Genomic DNA, 19,779 nt, shown 5'->3' on the forward strand with positions numbered 1-19,779 from the left:
TTGGGTACCCTCTCATCCACTCCAGACCTGATATCCCCAAACTACTATTTCCAATCACCTCTCTGACCCCTCTGCGTTCACTTCACCCTCAACATGTCCAGACTGGGGTGTAACCATTGTCACCACAATTCCTGCCCTGCTCCTCATCCTGTGCCCTCATCTCTGACTCTGCCCGTCATCCAAGCTGAGAAATGAAATCAGCCGATCTCTCCTAGACTGAAGTTCATGCCTGCTCACCAACGAATGCAGTGGCTGTTTGATCAGAATGTGCAGGATTTGTGCACCCTTCCAGACCTGAAGTTATGAGGACAATCAAGGGCCAATCCCCCCCCCCCCCCCCCCCCCCCCGTAAAGCCGGTGCAAGAAATCCTTTTGGGCTTATAGCCTCACTTGGCTCCATGGTAACTCGTTCATATCACTCAAGCCTGGGGAAAACCCCAACTTTCCTCCTCCCCTCACTCACAGGCACGGGTGGAGTGAGGATTTAATACTTTATTCACTAACACGGGCCAAGGGGTTGTAGTGAGAGGGAGTGGGCACTGCTTCCTGGGATCGCAGTAGGGCGTTCTCCCGGCCTCCCAGTTCCAAGGCAGTCAGGCCTGCTGTCCCACCCCTTTCCTAGTGGGGCGGGGAGATCCAGGGTAATGCAGCCCCAGGTAGGGGTCCCAGGGTGTCCCTGCCCCCAGCCGGACGCTAGCAGCCCCACAGGGACGAGAACGGCGGCTCAGCTGCCCTCGCACTCTGGGCAGCGCTCGGTGGCAGTGGCGGCCGTGGCGCCAGGGGGTAGCTTGAAGTCCCGGCCGCAACCAGCGCAGATATAGAGACGACGCCGCATGTGCGCGCGACGGTGACGGATGAAGTGCGAGCTGAGGCGGAAGCGCCGGCCGCATTCGGCGCACGGGTAGGGCCGCTCCCCTGTGTGCGTGCGCGCATGCTCCGCCAGGTTGGAGCGGTGGCCGAAGCGGCGGCCGCAGACGGCGCACCTGTGCGGCTTCTCGCCGGTGTGCACGCGTCGGTGCTTGGCCAGAGCCGAACTCTGAGCGAAGCGCGTGCCGCAGTCGGCGCAGGCGTACGGCCTCTCGCCCGTGTGCGTGCGTCGGTGGCGCGCCAGGCACGAGCTGCCGCCGAAGGCGCGTCCGCAGTCCGGGCACGCGTACGGCTTCTCGCCCGTGTGCACGCGCAGGTGCTGTGCGTAGTTGGAGCTCTGCGCGAAGCGGCGGCCGCAGTGCGCGCATGCGTACGGCTTCTCGCCGGTGTGGCGCCGCCGATGCTGCCGCAGGTTCGAGGCGGCCGAGAAGCGCTTGTCGCACTCGGGGCACTCGTAGGGCCGCTCGCCCGTGTGCGTGCGGCCGTGTTTGGTCAGTGCCGACTTCTGTGAGAAGCGCCGGCCGCACTCGGTGCACGCGAAGGGCCGCTCGCCCGTGTGCGTGCGTGCGTGCTTCGCCAGCGTGGAGCGGCGCGCGAAGGCGCGGCCGCAGTCCGGGCACGCGTGTGGGCGCGCCGGGTCGGCCGACGGCGCTGGCGCCTCGCTCGGGACCTGCGGGGAGAAGGGGTGGGGAGACGTCAGCCCTGACTGCGGGCGGCGGGAGCCGGAGACCCGGGTCTCCGCAAGCCGCAGCCTTTCAGTTCCCCGTTGTAAAACTGAAAAAGCAACGGTGCCCGCCTCGGGACGGTTGTGCGCTTTTAATGAGACAGTATGTTAACGCACGTATCACAAGGCCTAGTGATACTCAAGCTCTCTGTTATTAATTCGACAAATATTTATTGAGTGCGCAAGATATGCCGGACTATGTTTAGGCACTGGGGATTCAACATTAAAATTTAAAAAGTCCCGCTACAGGGAGAACAGATAAGAAGTTGCTGGCATTGGGGCAGGGAGGGGGAGGCTTCATTTAAATAGGATTGTTAAGAAACCTTACTGATAAAACGTGAGCAGAGGGACCTAAAGAAGGTGAAAGAACAGGCTACACAAGAAAGAACAGGCTGCAGGGGGTCTGCCTGTTGAGTTCCAAGAAGGGCAAGAAAAAGTGCCTAGGGCAGAATGCTTGAGGGGGAGAGTGATGAATGGGATGGTCTTGCTGGGACTCTCTCAGCTTAGGGTCAAGTAATATGAATGAGATGGGGAACCAAAAGAGGAGATGTCAGATGATTGGGAGCAGGGACCTGAACAGATCAGACTCAGGTTGCTGGGGTTGAGAACAGAAGCAAGGAGGGGAGAGGGCAGAAGCAGGAGCCCAGAGAGGAGGCCACTATACTGCAGCCGTCTCTGAAGACGGTGGCTCACACCCAGGTGACAGGTGGAAAGTGGAAGTGGCCTGCTTCTGGGTATATCGTGTAGTTGAAGACCACAGATTTGACAGTAGATTGGCTCTGAGGTATAATGAAAGAGAGGGTTCAAAGTGACTCCACCCAGATTTTGAGTTTGGCCACTGCAAAAGTGGGGTGGCCATCTACAGAGATGAGGGCGGTAGGAGCAAGGCGGTAGGTGAAATCTGTTCTGGAGCATATCTGCGGTTCTCCTTGACACATCTGGAGCTCAAGAAAGAAGCCTATGCTTGGAGATGTTAATTGGGAAGCCGGCAGCCTATAGATGGTTTTTAAAGCTGAGTCTGGATGAGATCACCCCAGGAATGGGGAGAGAGAACCTGGGGCAGCAAGGTGATCAGCTAGCAAAGAAGGCTGAACGGGAGCAGTCAGTGAGGCAGGAGAGCCAGGAAGGCATGGTATGGTGTCTTAGAAGCCAGGCCAGGACCAAGTCCAGGCTCTTTAATAAACTTTTCAGAGCAAGCACTTATCATTTTTTAAGTTGTGAAGGCAAGGCCTGAAATGGAAAGTTTTGAAAATGAGCCAGTTTCATGAGGTCTGAGCCTCCAGAGATACAATCAGAAGAAATGCTTTGTAAGAGACAGGTGAAGAGAAAACTTTTTACTAACAGCGGAGTGAAGGGGAATACTGGGGGCACATTATTCCCTTCTTAGAAAAGAGAATGTGGGGCACCTGGGTGGCTCAGTCGGTTATGCGTCCGACTTAGGGTCAGGTCATGATCTCGCGGTTTGTGAGTTTGAGCCCGCGTCGGGCCCTGTGGTGACAGCTCGGAGCCTGGAGCCTGCTTCAGATTCTGTGTCTCCCTCTCTCTGTGCCCCTCCCCTGCTCATGCTCTGTGTCTGTCTCAAAAATAAGTAAAACATTAAAAAAAAATTAAAAAAGAAAAAGAAAAGAGAATGCTCACCCCAGCAGAAGTGGTATTGAGCCCCTACCATGAACCAAACAGGCACATTAATTCATGACCAAATGAAATACCTGGCACATATTAAGGACAAGAAAGTGTTAGCTGCTCCCCATATTCAATCTCCACAAAGTAGTTACTACTATTCTCACTTTATAGACAAAGAAACTCTCTTAAAAGGGTGAGTGACAAGAACAGTGAGGCTTTTTTCTTTCTGAAGTGCAAGGATAGCAACTTCAGGTCCTTCAAGATCCTTTGTAAATAGTCAGTGGCTTTTCTGTAACCAACTCAGAAACTGGAAAACAAGGCAGTTTGGGAAATTAATGATCAACCATGGGAATTCTGGTTTAAATGTACATATAATGATAACAGTGATAACGATACAGTTAAGGCTTTGACAGTGCTACTTTATGTACATTATTGCATTAAATCTTCCTGTCATCCCCTTGAATTGGGTGTTATCTTTTGATAGTTGAGAAAACAGAGGCTCATTGAGATCAGATTCACAAAGCCAGAGGGAGTCAGCACTCGCCCTTAACCAGTAGGCTACATTGCTTCCCTGTACTAGAACAGCCAAGACGTGACAGAGGCTGGACTCCAAGCCTCTGGTGCTCTCCAAGAGGGATTCGAGGTTAAAATACAACTTGATACTTTAAATCAAGAAACTCCCCACAGCAGATTTGGCACAGTCTGAATTCAAGGTCATACTTTCCAGTCTTGCCCTGGTTTTGACATCTGTTGTGTTTGTTTAAACGTGTCGGCCATTGTGGAGAGAATTTTTCTCATTATATTTACATTTTTTGGACCCATTTTTTCTTTGGCACCCTTCTATAAGATAACTGACCAGCCCGAGGGCTTTCTTATGCTGGGCTCACTGACTCAGGTGAAAGGAAATCTTCACATGAGTAACCTTAGTATCGCCAGCTTAAGGACTCAGGGCCCCAGAAAGAGTTTTTTTTCTTTTCTTTTTTTTAAGTAATCTCTACATCCAACGGGGGCCTCAAACTCATGACCCTGAGATCAAGAGTCACATGCTCTACTGACAGAGCCAGCCAGGAGCCCTCCAGGAAGAATCTTGGTAAGACAGGTAGGGTCTAGCTCATTAAGACCCCAAGCAAGTCACTTCCTTCCCCTGCCTCAGTGTCCCAAGGAAGGCGGGATAGGCTAGGTGAGATAAAAATTTCCCAACTTGAGGCATGCACACCCCGTACATGCAAGAGTACTCTAGGTGTTATGTAGGGAAACTATCTTATAACCGTTGTGTATTTATTTTCATGGACATTAGAAAAACAGTAGATCACATGAAATCCACAATTCCATCAGTATTATTGTTTAGATGAAGGCAGATTTATTTAACAAAATGATGTGAATCTATCGGAAGAAAAGAGTACATAAATGAGCACAAGAGGTGAGCGACACACAGGTCACTGAGGCTTGGCCAGTACCAGACTAAGGGATCATTAAAGGTCCTTCCATGCCCTTAATTCTGCAACTAGTAGACTTAGACATTAGAATGGCATTTGCACTATAACAAGAGGGTACTATGAGGAGACAAATATAATAATATGAAAATCCAGGTAGCTGAAGTTTGTGATTTTTGTCTTCCTGCTTGCGTATTTTTTTTTAAACTTTTAAAATGTTTATTTATTTTTTGAGAGAGAGACAGACAGACAGTGAGCAGGGGAGGGGCAGAGAAAGAGAGGGAGACGCAGAATCCGAAGCAGGCTCCAGGCTCCGAGAACCCGATGCGGGGCTCGAACCCACAAGCCGCAAGATCATGACCTGAGCCGAGGTCAGACGCTTAACTGACTGAGCCACCAGGCGCCCCCTTGCTTAAGTATTTTTTTTAATCACTTTTTAAAATTCATATTCTCCTCAGCCTTTACTTTCCTAATTAACAACAACAACAACAACAACAACAACAACAACAACTACTACCATCCACTGAGCATTCACTATGTGCCAGGAACTGTGCTAAGTGCTTTTCATCCATGTTCTCATTTTAAACTCTCACAACCTTCTGGGTTCGGTATCATCTGCTCCGTTTCTGAGTAAGGAAATAAGGCTCGGCAGTGAAGTGATCACCCGAGGCCATACGGCTAATCAATGGCAGAGCCAGGATTTGAACTGAAAGTCTGTCATCATCCAAAATACCTCTTCTCTGCCATGATGCCATTCTATCTCACTGACAAATTTGAGATCACCTGCACAGCTTGTCTCCCTCCCCTGGACTCTTTTAGCAATCAGAATCTCCCCTCTTTTTGGTACAAAGTATAAAATAAGACCCTATCCTCTTGCTCCTAGCTACAGGAACTGTGGTCCACAGATCAACAGCAGCATCACTAGGAATTTGTTAGAAATGCAGAATCTTGGGGCCCCTGGGTGGCTCGGTGGTTAAGCGCCCGACTTTGGCTCAGGTCATGATCTTACATATCCTGAGTTTGAGCCCTGCGTCGGGCTCTGCTGACAGCTCAGAACCTGGAGCCTGCTTCCGATTCTGTGTCTCCCTTTCTGCCCCTCCCCCACTCATGCTCTGTCTGTCTCTCTCTTGAAAATAAATAAAGAGTAAAAAAAAAAAAAAAAAAAGATGGGGTGCCTGGGTGGCTCAGTCAGTTGGGTGTCTGACTTCAGCTCAGGTCATGATTTCACAGTTCCTGGGTTCGAGCCCCACATCAGGCTTTGGGCTGACAGCTCAGAGTCTGGAGCCTGCTTTGGATTCTCTGACCCCCTCTCTCTGCCCTTGGCCCGCTCTCACTCTCTCTCTCTCTCTCTCAAAAGTGAATAAACGTTAAAAAACAATATATTAAAAAAAAAAAAAAGAACAAGAAAGAAGGAAATGCAGACTCTCAAGTCCCACCCCAGACCTGCAGAATCAAAATCTCCATTTTAACAAGATCACCAGGTGATTTGTACGCATGTTAAAAGTTAAGAAACCTGATCTAGAAGAGACAAGAACAGCTCCCGAAGAAAACAGGTAGAAAAGGTGAAGAGGGGTTTACAGGCTGAAAGACCATATGGGCAAAGTCTTAGGGATGAGAAAGGGTCAGGTGTGTTTGAAGTCAGGGCTTGGGATAGGAGCTGAGTGATTAGAGATAAGCCAGGACATGAGGTCAGATGGTGAGGAGCTCTGAATGCCAGGCTTAGGGAGCTGAGACTTTATCCTGAAGGAAACAGAAAACCACTCAAGGGTTTAAGCAGAGAGAGAGAGGATTGGATGTGCATAGAGCCCTCTGAGAAAATCTTTTCTATTCACTAAAGATAGATTGGGTTTTGATGGGCAGTGACAGGATACTCCAGGCCCTGAGTGCAGCATAATTAAGGCCTATTTTGGACAATGACTGGCCATGAGCCTGGGTGATAGCTAAGAGTCACAGAATGTTAGCACTGGGAAGAGCTTTTGAGGTCACTATTTCATAGAAACTGAGACTCAGGGAGACCACACAGCAAGTTAAGGAGCTATGCTGCGGGCACAGTTCGTGGGATGTCTGTGTGTCATCCTCAATCCCAACCCCCGCCACCCCCCCAAATCCAGTAACCCAGATGATACCTTTCAGGTGGGCAGTCAAGGATTTTAACTCTCATGACTCCTCTATACAGACGAGAAAGCCAAGGCAAAGCTGGTGACTGGCAGTTAGGATTGGAACCAATGCTTTTCACTGCTACATGATACCATTTAGAGTCTAGCCCTACATACCTTTGATGACTAGACATGCCCACTCCCCATATCCTCATCCTTACCTCCAGCCAGTCCAATCAGGATTCACAAATGTCCCCTTCTCTCCCTCTTTTCCCCATTGCTGTCAAAACCTTAGACTAGGCTACCAGCCTTACCTGGCTTGGTACCCCACGGCAGCCAGTGTTTCTTCTAAGGAGAAAATCACTCATGTCCCTCCTCCGATTTGAGACTATGTCTAAATTTCCATGTTGGCTTCCAATGCCTTTTACACTTTGGCTCCGCCTACTTCTCTGGCCTCGTCTCCTCTGAGCCTTTGCGTTTGCTCTTTCCTTCTGGGAGGCCTTTCTCCTCCTCCATTTACCAATCACCAAGTCTTGAAGGACCAAGTCATCTCCCTGAAGCCTTCCCCACTGCCTTGAGTTGTCTGCTCTCCGTCCTCTGTCTAGGCCTCCGTTGGCTTCTCTGTCCACTCCCAGCCCCAGGTTTCAGCCCACAAAGTTCTTTGATAGAAAGGACTTGAAACATCTCCAAAAGGATTACCTAGTGTCCGGTCCTGAACCCCAGGGAGAAGAATGAATGTCAGCAGCATATACTTACGTAGTGTTTATTATGCACCAGACACAGTTCTGACTCTTTACATGTATTAATTCACTCAGTCCCCACAACCTCAGGAAGTGAGTGCTGTTATGATCTCCCTTTTACAAATGAGGAAACTGAGCCACAAAGAGGTTAAGAAGCTTGCCCAAGGTCACACAGCTGGAAAGTGATAGAGTTGGAAGTCTACACCAAGCCCTGGAGTCTGAGGTCTTAAATTATAGGCCAAAGGTGGAGATGAGGGGATCCACAGAGCCAGAAGACACAGGCTGAACTAGGATGACAGGCCAAGGAGGCCTGAGGAAAACGGAACTAAACAGTTATTTTGACTGGAAGCAGTTGCCAAAGCAGCCAGCCCCCGCCCCCTAAGGCCCACCACACCCACTAGGGGGCAGCAGAACTGTCTTTTCCAGAGAACTGGCCCCTAGCAGAACGAAATGAGAGGGAGCCTGGGCCCAGAAACCCCGCCCAACAGGAGCCCTCCAGTTGGACTCAGGGCTCCTCTGTCTTGGGGTGAGAGTTCTAGGGTTCTGGAAGTGGAAATATATACCTGGTGGCAGTTAGGATCTCCAGTGGGGAAATCTAACTCATATTGAGATCTCCTTAAAATTCCTTTCTTTAAACCTTCAAAACCCTCAGGGTAAAACCAGAGGTTCCCCCGCCCCAGGCTGCCAGCCACCCTACTCTCATCCATGCTACAGCCTGATTGAACTACTTCTCCCAGTGCCTTCCCTTCTCCCAGTGCCCCACCCACTCCCCTGGGCCACGTAAGGGGCCATTCCTTTTAAATCTCAGACCCCCACTGGCCTCAGCTAAGCCATCTCCTTCTTAACTTTGAGACCTTGGGCCAGTCACCAAACCGTCCAGTTTCCTGGGCCTCAGTTTCCTCACCTGTGAAATGGAACAAATCCTAACCACGGTACAGATTTGCGGTACTTAGAACAGTGTCTGGTGCATAGCAAATGCTACTAAGAGTCAGGTGTTCCTAATGCTGTTGCCTACCTAACCACCCCCTCCTCACCCCTAAGTGTGCATTAAGTTCCCAGCTCTGGACTTCCACACCTCCTGTGCCTGCACCCATCACACGGGATTGTAGCTGTGTGGTTACTTGTCACTTTAATCCCGCTCGTCCTCAAGCTCCACGGGGAACCGGGGGAACCAAGGAGAGCATTCCCTGTCCAGCACCCAGCACAGAGCCTGGCAGAGCAAGTGTGTCATCTGTATGATGGCAGCATGGGCAATAGAGCAGAAGGATGGGCCACCAACTTGAGATTCTAGGTCTAAGATGCAGAGAAAAGTTTAGGCTGGATTGATGGTTTGTCTGAGGGTGGCTGGACCCGACCAGACATAAGAGAAACCAGGCCCCCTGGTGTGGGACACGTACCTCCTTGTTGTCCATGGGGATCTTGAGTTTCACCACCTCATATTTCTCCTCACCCTCATCTTCCTCACCCTTCACCAGCAGCACCATCTCCTCTTGCATCTCTTCCTCTTCCTCCTCCTCTGTCTGCTGTTCACCAGGCATCTTGGTGTTCTGGGGTGAGGGGCTGGGTCAAAAGCTCAGGACTTGCACCCACTCCCACCCCGCCCCGTGGCCCTGACCCCAGCAAGTCTGTGAAGCCTTGGCTTCTCCCGCTCTGCCCTGGTCTCTGGGTCTGCCCTCTTCCCTCCACCCAGCCCAGCCCAGCCCCACGCCCCAGGACCAGCTCCGAAGACACTCGTTCTCCCCACTCATCCCGGCATTCAAGGCCCTGTGCAGTACGAATCTCCAGCCCCAGCAAGTCGGCACCCTCCCCACGCTGAGTCACTCCCCCGCGTCTGGGCCAGAGGCCCTGAGCTCTAGGGCATGGTCTGGGGGCGGGATCGGGGCGGAGACCCCGGTGGGGTGCGCACTCACCAGCCGCAGATTCGGCGCTCGCACAGCCCCTGGCCAGGGCGCCGGGCGGTTGGGCACTCTGCGAGGCCGCGGCTCCGGGGGCGGGGTGGGGCGGGGCCTCGCAGACGGCCAGTCATTGGTCAGGTCACCTAACCCCGCCCACGAGGAGGAGGGGCCCAGAGGACCCAGGCGTCCGGCCAGAACTGCCCCGGGAGGGTGGCGAGCCCAGATCTGGCGCCCTCCGCTGTACCCCAACTCCCAGGAATCCCTGGCCGCCCCATCCCGGCGTCCAAGGTCTTCGCGGTCCAGTTGTTACCTACCTTCAAGGATCGTCTCCTGTGGCCGCCTCGGAGATCTCCGCTGCGGCCAAGCGCGTCTGCTCCGCCCAAAATAGGCCACGTGCGCTCCCGCCCCGGCCTGGGCCTCTCGCTGGCGCCCCGCCTGGAGGGCGGACCCGGTTGCCTGCTCACCTCTTCCCTTCCCTCTTTTTTCCTCCTCTCCTATTTTTTCTCCTTTCCCGGCGTCGCCCTCCCAGTCTCCTGGTGTCTGGGATGTCTTGCCCCTTGAATATGTACTTCGCAAATCAACAGCCACCCAAGCTACCGCAGCCACTTAGGGTGTGGCGTGCCTACTATGCGCCAGCATTATGCTAAGTGTTTTACACACATGATCTTTGATCTGCACAAAGGTGGGTCCATTTTACAGATCAGCTATCAGAACTTGATGGAGATAAAACCGATTTGCGCAAGTTATACAGTAAGAATTCGCATAGCGTCCCTGACAAGTAATAGCCTAAGTGGAAATCAGTAGTCCCACGGGTCAAACCCAGTCCACAGAAGTATCTTGTTTGACCCTCAGGGTGTTTTTACTTTTTTTTAAAAAAATTAGTTTTAAAAAATACAGGTCTTTTACACATTTTAATTTGCCACATTTAAGAATTGAGATATTTTATGGGGGCACCTGGGTGGCTCAGTTGGTTAGGCCTCCGACTCTTGATCTCAGCTTCTCAAGGTCTCGATTCAAGCTCTCTGCTGGGTGTGAAGCCTACATACAAAAATAAATAAAAATTTTAAAAACTAAGATATTTTGTATGAAGAGCTGTATTTCCCACTTCTCCTGAAAAAGATACTTAATTCTCCCATTTTACGAACGGGGGAACTAAGATTCAGAAAGGAAAGAAAAGAGAAATAACATTCAGTAATTGCTTATAATCCTTATGTCTCTTTATATATCAGTCCAGTGGGAATCAATAATAATGTCTCCCTCTGACAAACGAAGGAACAAAAGCTCAGAGAACTTAAATGATTTGCTCAAAGTCACATAGCTGGTAAGTACCAGATTCCAAAGCTCATGTCCTTTCGATTTCACCAAATTATCTTTCAGAAATGAAGTTACGTGGGGAAGCTGGTGACAGAGCTAGGACTCAAACCTGAGTCTCAGTCTTCAGAGGCCAGGGCATAGTTTGGAAGTTGGGATTACATCTGGTAAACTTTTGTTCTTCCTCAGAGAAAGTGTGCCTGGATACTCACACTCAAGGTCACCAAGACCCACTTTGGTTGTGTTCATTCTCTTATCAAGTATTTCTTGGGCTCTATTACATGCCTGGCACCATTCTGGGTATTGGAGATGCAGTAGTGAACAAAACAGACAAAAATCTTGGCTGCTATGGAGATTTTAAGAGTGTAAAAATGGTAAGCAAGTAAGTCAACAAGATAATTTCAGATAATGAAATAAATAGGGCAAGATGATGCAGTAGAGAGTGTGGCTGTGGTTGGGGGTTTCTTTCATGTGGATAGGGGGAGCATCTCTGAGGAAATAATACTTGAGATGAATCTTGAATGGGGAGAAAGGATTAGCCATTCAAAAATCTGGAGGAAAAGTGTTCGAGACAGAACTGCAGAGGCCTAAGGTGAGAATAAGCTTGGCATATCTGAGGAACAGAAAGAGGTTTATGTGACCGGAGCCAAGTGAGTTAGCAAAAGGGTAAATCTAATATGAGTGATGGAGAAGAGGTAGGGAGGGGCCAGGTTATGGCTGGAACCCCACTTCTAGCAAAAGGCAAGGCCTGCTTGCCCTGATTCAGTCAGTGAGGAGACTCCACTGGGAACAGCGAAAGTCACCACTGGCAGGGTCTCCTGCTGTGGGAAGGCTTTGGAACAGATGCTTGCGAAAAAGGAAAAAGAGGGCTTCTGTCCATTTGGTCTACAAATGTGTACAAGCATATACCAGGACTCAGATCTAGTTTCTGTGCTTGAGAATCTTAGAGTCTAGTAAAAAAAGATTGTGATATATATATATATATGAATAAATATACATATACATATACATATACATATACATATACATATACATATATGAAAGGGAAAACAATAGGTATATAAGTGTTCCGGCAGCATAGTAAGATGAGTGAATAACTGAATAACCCCCTTGGAAGGGAGTGGTTATTGGGTGCAGCCCTCGCTGAAGAGAAAAATGTGAAGGACCTTCAAAGATGAGTGGGAGTTTGCCATATTGACAAGGAAGTAGCAGTTTATGGGATTGTAAACTCCTATGAAGAGCCCATCATGTTTCAAGGACACCGTTCACCGAAGTATTCAGTGAGGCCTATTGTGTGCCAGGCTGCTGTTAGGACCGGGCGGGGGTGGGGGGGTGAGGGTGGGGTAGAAAGTTGAATTTGGAAAAGGCTTCATCTTACACCTCACCCCTCTGCATTTCACTATTTGCCTTCAGACTCACTAGAACTTTACTTAAATTCTTGGGTGCCCAAAGACTTGGTGCATACTCTTTTTCCTGCCTAGAAGACTCCAGCTCCTATCCTATCCCCCACTCCTTTTCTTAGGTTCTAGTTGCCACTTCTTTGGCGAGGCCTTTGAATCGGGCAGGATTCTCTTCTGTGTGTATGCTTCCTGCAGAGTCCTTACTACACTTGGAATTATTTGGCCAACGTCCATCTTCTGCATAGAAACCGAGGGCAGAGACTTTGTCTTATTCATCTTCCTATCCCCCATACCCAGCACACAGTAGGTAATGCTGTCGAGTGACTAATAAGCCTCAAGAAGTTCTGCAGGTGTTAAGTATTGAGAATAAGTAGATTCTAACCCAGGCTGGAGGTTCAGGGAAGGCTTGTGGGGGAAAGTAATGCTTGAAGCGTTCTGACTTGGAGAGGTTAACAAGGGGGAGAGAGTGGGGATGGGGATGAGCATTCCAAGTAAACGGAGCAATATTTGAGAGGCACAGGGCGGAAATCACACAAATGGAAGACCTTGAATGCCAACTTGAATGCCAAGGAGTTACGTTTTACAGAGAAATGTGGAAATACGGCAGGGTTTTTAATAGGGGAGCGACACAGTCAGATGTAATTTTACAAAGTTCGCTGCAGGCTGGCTTGGAGGTCGACTGGTTGGGAGGGGAAACACGGAACCCAGCAGGGGCGATCTTCCAAACGCCCCCGGAGACCTCCATTCAGATCTGTGGGTGTGTGTGCACTTAAGGACCGAAGTCTCCAAGAACCCCAGGCTTGAATGCAGCATTCTAGGGTTTCGAGAGTGTATTTAACAACTTGGCAGAGGTGGGAAGACCCGGAGGAAGGGCGCTCTAGCAAGCTTTCGTTGGTTTCTAGGGAAGCCCGGCGGATGGTTACGATCTCGCGAGAGCGTCTATCCGGGGACCATTCCCCCCACGCAGAATAGCGGAGACGCCCAACTCGCGAAGTTGCTAAGCGGTCTTGTACTTCATTTCTCAGATGGGTTAACTGCCCTCGTCTTCTTTGTCCCTGGCCAATCAGGTCAGTTCCTCTTTTCCTCCCCATTGGCGCCCTCCTCGGAAAAAGCTAGGAATTGTAGTCCTGTTCCTAATGACGCATGGGTCGCTGAGAATATATGGTTGTTTTTTTCCAGGGACTAAAGAGGCATCCCCTTTGCCCTCCCTTTGGACTATGCAGTCAAACGACCTGTTTCCCGATAAATAAAAAAGGGCTTCAGGGAGGTGGGGTTTCCCAGTAGGCCCAGCATCAGTGTCGGGGACTTCTGTGCCTGTACTAGACGGACGGCCACCTTTCCCCGGGTCCCTGTCGCCATAGCAACGGTGCTCACGGACCGACCCCCCCACCCCAGCCCGCCCTGTGGCGCCGAGTTTTTCCTTTTAGGGGCCGCGCTCGACGTTGTGGTGTAGGTGGCGCCCGTGGACAGCCAGAAGTCAGTCAGGAGTATCAGCTGACAAACCTGGTGGCTGTTTTTTCGACCAGATGTCACACCTAGATAGCGGCAGCCTATTCCATCTTCTTTATTTGCTGGGCTCAAAGAAGGCAAGAGACCCCTCACAGGGTTACACATGGCTTCACCTGTGGTGGGGCTCTGACATCTTTTCCACCCCTCACCCTGCGCACACACACAAGCACAGAGTCCAAGCTTCAGACAAGAAAGTTTATTGGCAAGGAGATACATGGAAATGTGGCTGTCCTGCCTTGGAGCTTCCCTGGCCTCTCCTCACTCCAGTCCTGTCCTTCTCCCAGCCAGTTTGTCTCTGTTGACGTCCACCAGGACCTGGGCTTGGCATCGAGTGTAGGAGTGCTCCTTCTGCTGTCTCTGGTCTATTCTGCCAGTGTCCAGGTGTCAGGGCAGGTTAGGGTTCTCCAGGGCAGATGGGTCTGGGCTGTCCAAGAGCGCCCTTCCTGGCTAAGGCCATGTCCAGGGGCCTGAGCCTGCATACTGCAGTCCACACAGCAACACTCTCCCCATCAGAAGGTTCAAGATGCTCCTGCCTCTCTACCACCCCAAACTCCTGAAGTCTCGCTGTTGTAAACACAGGTCAAACCCTGTTTGGTGCTGGCCAGGGTGCTGGTCTCCTAAGGGCAAGGTTGGGTAGGAGCAATCCTTAACGGGTTAAGAGGCAGCAGGAATTTAGAGTTCTTTAAGGGCCCTCAGGCTAAGGCCAGTTATTCATTCAACAAGTATTTATTGAGTGCCTACACTATTCAGAGTACAAGGCAGTGTTCTAGAAGCTGGGGGTATAGACCACACTGTCAAGATCCTGACTGAGCCCAGCCAGGACAGTTTCCTGAGCTTCAAGGTTATTGTCTCCAATCTCTATTTCTATCTATTCACTCCTTTCTCCCATTTCTTCCCCTTCTTCTCCCTCCCACCACCTCCCCGGCCCTTTCTTCTCTGCTTAAGCAGCCGATACCCTCCCTTTGGTCTCCTGGGCCTCCACCTTCCCTGGACCCCATCATTCCAGTCCTGTTGGCGGCTCCTCTTTGAGGGGCCTTGCCCGACCATCCCCTGTCCCAAAGGGCCTCAGGACCAAGTGCCCACGCTGGTGCTTGATTCGGGCAGAACTGTCACCAAAACCTTTGCCACACTCTGCACACTTATATGGCTTCTCCCCAGTGTGTGTTCGCCTATGTTTGACCAGATCTGAGCTCCGGGGAAACTCCTTCCCACAGAAGCCACACACATGGGGCTGGCTGGGTCCAGAGGGCTGGGCTCGGACTCGGGGTCGAGGGGCCATGGGTGCTGGGCCAGGGGGGTTATGTGGCCTCAGGAGAGTGGATGGTGGTGGTGGCCGAGCCCGTTCACCTCGGTGGGTGCGGAGGTGCTTGACTCGGGCCGAGCTGTCAGCAAAACCCTTGCCGCATTCAGGGCAGAGGTAGGGTTTCTCCCCTGTGTGCACACGATGGTGTTTCACCAGGTCCGAGCTTCGGCGGAAGCCCTTGCCACACTCAGGGCACTTGTGGGGCTTGTCACCTGCCAGTGGTGGGGGTGGCTCCCCAGCCTGTGGGCCCCCGGGCTCTGGCTCCAAGCCAGGCAGGCCAAAAGGCCCATCACCTGAGTGTGAAGGGCTTCGAGGTGTCAGTGGGGGGCTTGTGCCAAGAGGCGGTGGGGGTGGGCTTGAGCTGGGGGGTGGGCTGGGGATCAGGGGGGCCAAAGGGTAGCCCGGGAAGCTGAAGTCCTGGGGCTCCATGTGAGTGAGGCGGTGGCGGAGGAGGGTGGAGCTGAGGCTGAAGGTGCGGTCACATTCCGGACAGGCGTGAGGCCTCTCCCCACTGTGGGTGCGGAGGTGTTTGACCCGGGCAGAGCTGTCGGCAAAGCCCTTGCCACACTCGGGGCACAGGTAGGGCTTCTCTCCCGTGTGCACCCGCAGGTGCTTCACCAGGTCTGAGCCCCGGGCAAACTCCTTTCCACACACATCACAGCCAAAAGGTTTGGGCCCCAGGTGACTGCGCTGGTGGCTCAGAAGGCTGCAGCTGAGCACAAATCTTTTGCCACAATCGGTGCAGATATATGGCTTGTCCTGGGCCTTGGGTCCCTGTGGGGCTGCTGTGGCTGCTCGAGAAGGCTGCCGTCTGGGCACCACGGGCCGGGGTGGCTGCTCCCCCCGGTGTGTCCGCTGGTGCTTTATACGAGCAGAACTGTCACCAAAGCCCTTGCCGCAGATGCCACATTTGTAGGGCTTCTCACCCGTGTGTGTCCGCTGGTGTTTCACCAGGTCAGAACTCTGCCGGAAGCTCTTGCCACATTCACCGCAGATAGTGGGGCGCTCACCAGCCGGGATCCTGGACCGAGGAATCTTTGGGGGACCCTGGGCTGGTGGTCGGGCTCTGTAGGGCTTTTCACCACTATGAGTTCGCTGGTGTTTGATACGGGCAGAGCTATCCCCAAAGCCCTTGCCGCAGACCCCACACTTGTAGGGTTTCTCCCCTGTGTGGGTCCGCTGGTGTTTCACCAGATCTGACATCTGCCGAAAGCTCTTGCCGCACTCGCCACACACGGCAGCCCGATCGCTAGCCTGGCCCCAGCGTGGCTCTCCCAGGAGCCGGGGACCTCTGTCCCGAGCCTGAGGTTTTCCCGGTCCCTCTCTCTGGACCCACAAGTCATCCCAGGTCTGGATGCCTTCAGGTTTGAGAGAGGCATTTCCTACTTCATGACCTGGAGCCGGATCTTCCTCTTCCTTGAACCCCAAGTCATCCTCCTGGGGGGGATGTTCAAACTCATCCGGCTGAGAAATCTCCACATTCTCACTCCCTAAACCTGGGGAAACAAAAGGGAGTAGTAGACCCTGCCCTTTGGCTCAGCTCCTATCTTTGATGGCACCTTCCCCAGGAAGGCTTCCTTGGCGATCTGTAGTCACAAGGATGTCTCTCCCTCTCTCCTCTGAACTTTTGAAATACTTATTATTGCTGCCTCTCATCAACAATGGTAACTTCCTGTCAACGTGCCCTTAATACGTGCCAGTCACTGAACTACCCATCACTGAATCCTTGCAAACAATCCTATGATACAATGCTACTACTACTCCCATTTTACAGACATGGAGATTCCAAGAATTTAAGCCACTTGCTTAAGGTTATAAAGTATCACGCTGGTAAGAACAGATACTACACTTGGCCAAAAGGCCAAGCAGCGAAGGGGTTAGGAAGTATTAAAGCCACGTTTCTCACTCGGGTCTGTCTGATTTCCAGGCCTGTGTTAACCACTACATTATACTGTCTCTATATGGAACACCTACTATTTACTATTTCTATTATATCTTCTTATATTAGCCCATTGTGTAATGTATTACTTCAATTATCTTGCATATACCTGAGAGGACCCAGACCCACACCTGTCCCTCAAAATGCTTAGGAGAGATAAGATCAAGCACAAATAATTATAATTGTGGGCTCAGAAAAACTGCGGTCACAAGAGAAAGAGGAAATAAGGAGATAGGGCAAAGCTTTCACAGCACAGAAAAGAGTAAACCATAGAGAGGAATGGAAGATAAAGCTGGAAAGGGATGTTGGGACTAGATTAGGCATGTAAGGCCTAGATCGAACACTACATTAAGGCTTTTAATTAGCAGGCAGAAGGGAACTAGGGAAGGTTTTTGAGAAGGCAAACAGGATTACATCTGGACTTGGATCAATGTGGCTGCTGAGTGCATCACTGAAGAGAAAAGGGCTGTGGGGAGGTTTTTGCAATTGTCAAGACGAGACAGAACGAGGCCTGAAGTAGGGCAGAGGCTGTGAGGCTGCTGAGGACTATCCAGGAGTGGGGAGAGTCCTTGCGATGATGCCCCTTCACGGCCTGACGCACAGTAGGTGCTCAGAAACGTTGGCTCCCTCCCTCGGTTTTTGCTCCCCTCCCCCTCCCCCTGGAAGCACGGTTCACGTCCGATTTTTCTGGGCTTCGGCCAGACACAGCCCGGCACCGGAGTCCCCACCCAGCCTTTACCTGCCCGTGGCGAGGCACTGCCCCGGCCCTCACCTGTGCGGGCGCCTCTCAGCTGCTCCCTCTCCTCTGCGCCCTGGAGATCCGGGCCCCAGGGCTCCACCGCGCGCTCCATCGCCCGCACGCCGCCCTGAGCAAGGGGACAGACACAATCCCACGGTCACACAGCCATGTGCGGCCCGCGGCACCCTGTCGCTGCCCTCTGCCGGCCAGCGCGGGCACCGGGCAGCGGCCGGGTCCGAGGTGCGGGGTGCGGCTCCCGGTGACCCCCGCCCGCGCCGCCGGCCGTCCCTGCACCTGCTGCTCCTTCCGGCCCGCAGCGCCCCCTTCTCCTCCCAGCCGCCTCCGGCTGTGCCACACCGGCGCCCTCACGAGCTCCTTGGCGGGGTTTCGCTGCCGGAGCCGCCGGCGGCCGGGGTATGCGGGCTCCGCGCCAAATGGGGAGGGGGCTCGGACCCAGGCGTCCCGGGGGCGGCCGCCGGGGGCGGGGACGGGAAGCGGAAGCGCCAGGCCTCACCAAGCCGCTCTAGGAACTGGGAGGAGCTGCAAGCCTGTGGAGGCCGCCCGCGTCGGCCGGCGCTCGGTGGCCGGCGGAAGGCCGCGTGCCGCGGAGAGGGCTACTCTAAGCCGAGGACAGTTGCCCGAACTCGGTGGTATTAACCGTGTACCTCCTGGGCCGGAGCCGGGTGATGAGGGCCGAAGACTCTTCCTAATTGTCGCTGTGTCGGGCCACCTGCGCCGACCCCCGGGGCTGGCCGACTGCGCCAGCCACCCTGGCCCGGAGAGACAAAGAGAGATCGAAGACTGACCCAGGGAAAGGGGTGGGGGAGAGACCCAGGCAAACAAAGGGCGGCGGAGACCCCAGACGGGGCGGGGGCGGGGCGCCGAGACACAGGAAACAAAGCGCGGCGGGTCCGAGAGGCCTGCGGCCGGGGGTGGGGTGGGGTGGGGATGGGGGCTGGGCTGGGGGAGACCGAAGCCTGAGCGGCAGCTAGAGGCTAGAGGCAGATGCCTGGGAAATGCTGGGGAGAGTCAGCCTTTGAAATCAGGCCCGGGGCGGAGACCCTGAGCCAGACACAAAGTCGTAACCTAAGAACCCCCAGTCAGAACGCAAAAGCCGAGAGAGACCGAGAGAGCGGCGAACCAAAAATACAGGAGCAGAAGATTGGCCTCCAGAGACAAAGAGATGTAGAAACATAAGAGATGAAATCGTTGGAGCACAGTCGGAAGAGCTATAAGAAAAAGAAGGGAATCTGGAGAGAAAACAGGCCCAGAGGCAGAGAAACAAAAGAGAAACTGGCAGAGACAAAGAGATAGAGACACAAAGAAATAGGCCACAGGGAGACTAGGGACAGGTCGACAACCCTATAAAGGCCACACCCAGGGAGAGGCTAAAGCATTAAACTATCGTTTAATGGGCCAGTGGACCCTGGGGCGTGATCCCCAGTATCTGTACTCTGCAAGCTTGCCTTTGGGGAAGGGGGGAGTGCTTGGAAGTGTTTGTTTATTATCTGATAAGTGAGGGGTGACAGAGGTTTGTATATCAATTCACAATTTATTAGCACCTCAGTGCTAAGCCAAGAGTTTGGAATAAGGAGGTGAAACACCAGTAAGATATATCCTTGGATGCTACCAGTTTTAAGGGGCAAGTACACAAACCATGAAAAAGAATTAATTGTAAGGGTGTGAGGTACATGCACCAGTTCAGGATAGTGTGCGAGAGCAGGAAGAATTCTAAATTGGGAGTGAGTCTGCATGGTTCTGGATGCCTCCTATTCATAGGTATTAGACACAGAAACTAGGACCACAAATCAATCAGTACATACTTAAGCATCACGAACCAATATCTAGACACTGTCTACTCCCTGGACTTACAAAGAAACTCTCTAGGGAGCTCTTGATCCAGTAGAATATGGAGATGTGCCGACGATGAGACAGATCTATACCAATCTGACGAACAAAATAGGAATGTAGTGCAGAGAGAGATACCTTCTGTAGAGTTTAGTGGCTGTGTACTCTGTCTTTAAGGCCATTTATGCAGTCTGATTCCTGACCTTGTCACTTAACTGTTTGACACTGCGGAAATTAGTTTTGTTTCCTAAACTGTAAAACGGGGATGATAATACCGAATTTGAATGGTTAAGGATTGATATGTGTAATATGTATAAAACACTGAGCCAAAAAATATCAGCTTTTACTCTTT

The 19,779-nt window shown here is 52.1% G+C and overlaps 2 protein-coding genes across 6 annotated transcripts; both read right to left on the minus strand.

Moving 5' to 3' along the window:
- Nucleotides 1–477: 477 nt before the first annotated feature.
- Nucleotides 478–17,700, minus strand: ZNF771 (zinc finger protein 771). Of its 4 annotated transcripts, XM_042971865.1 has the most exons (5): nucleotides 17,613–17,700; nucleotides 10,333–10,416; nucleotides 9,693–9,813; nucleotides 8,881–9,030; nucleotides 478–1,537 (listed from the first exon to the last, which is right to left on the minus strand). In XM_042971865.1, the coding sequence occupies exons 4-5, from the start codon at nucleotides 9,019–9,021 to the stop codon at nucleotides 725–727; spliced, it is 954 nt and encodes a 317-aa protein (XP_042827799.1). In that variant the 5' UTR covers nucleotides 9,022–9,030; nucleotides 9,693–9,813; nucleotides 10,333–10,416; nucleotides 17,613–17,700; the 3' UTR covers nucleotides 478–724. The 4 variants fall into 4 exon arrangements, with proteins under 4 accessions (XP_042827799.1, XP_042827801.1, XP_042827800.1 ...); XM_042971867.1 differs by lacking the exons at nucleotides 10,333–10,416; nucleotides 17,613–17,700 and having other exon boundaries at nucleotides 8,881–9,043; nucleotides 9,693–9,751; XM_042971866.1 differs by lacking the exons at nucleotides 9,693–9,813; nucleotides 10,333–10,416; nucleotides 17,613–17,700 and adding an exon at nucleotides 9,394–9,465.
- On the minus strand, nucleotides 13,559–18,414 carry ZNF48 (zinc finger protein 48). Of its 2 annotated transcripts, none has more exons than XM_042971863.1 (3): nucleotides 18,245–18,414; nucleotides 17,613–17,706; nucleotides 13,559–16,397 (listed from the first exon to the last, which is right to left on the minus strand). In XM_042971863.1, the coding sequence occupies exons 2-3, from the start codon at nucleotides 17,689–17,691 to the stop codon at nucleotides 14,596–14,598; spliced, it is 1,881 nt and encodes a 626-aa protein (XP_042827797.1). In that variant the 5' UTR covers nucleotides 17,692–17,706; nucleotides 18,245–18,414; the 3' UTR covers nucleotides 13,559–14,595. The 2 variants fall into 2 exon arrangements, with proteins under 2 accessions (XP_042827797.1, XP_042827796.1); XM_042971862.1 differs by lacking the exon at nucleotides 18,245–18,414 and adding an exon at nucleotides 17,874–18,052 and having other exon boundaries at nucleotides 13,560–16,397.
- Nucleotides 18,415–19,779: the final 1,365 nt, after the last annotated feature.

The sequence above is a fragment of the Panthera tigris genome, chromosome E3 (genome assembly GCF_018350195.1).
Source record: "Panthera tigris isolate Pti1 chromosome E3, P.tigris_Pti1_mat1.1, whole genome shotgun sequence".
NCBI classification, from domain to species: domain Eukaryota; kingdom Metazoa; phylum Chordata; class Mammalia; order Carnivora; family Felidae; genus Panthera; species Panthera tigris.

Bases quoted from the DNA above. Each gene is read 5' to 3' on its own strand.
- ZNF48 (XM_042971863.1), bottom strand. From the start codon at position 17,691: ATGGAGCGCGCGGTGGAGCCCTGGGGCCCGGATCTCCAGGGCGCAGAG. The intron at 16,398-17,612 runs GTGAGGGCCGGG...TTGTTTCCCCAG, and splicing joins GCTGAGAGGCGCCCGCACAG to GTTTAGGGAGTGAGAATGTG.
- ZNF771 (XM_042971865.1), bottom strand. From the start codon at position 9,021: ATGCCTGGTGAACAGCAGACAGAGGAGGAGGAAGAGGAAGAGATGCAA. The intron at 1,538-8,880 runs GTACGTGTCCCA...TTCTCCCCGCAG, and splicing joins TCCCCATGGACAACAAGGAG to GTCCCGAGCGAGGCGCCAGC.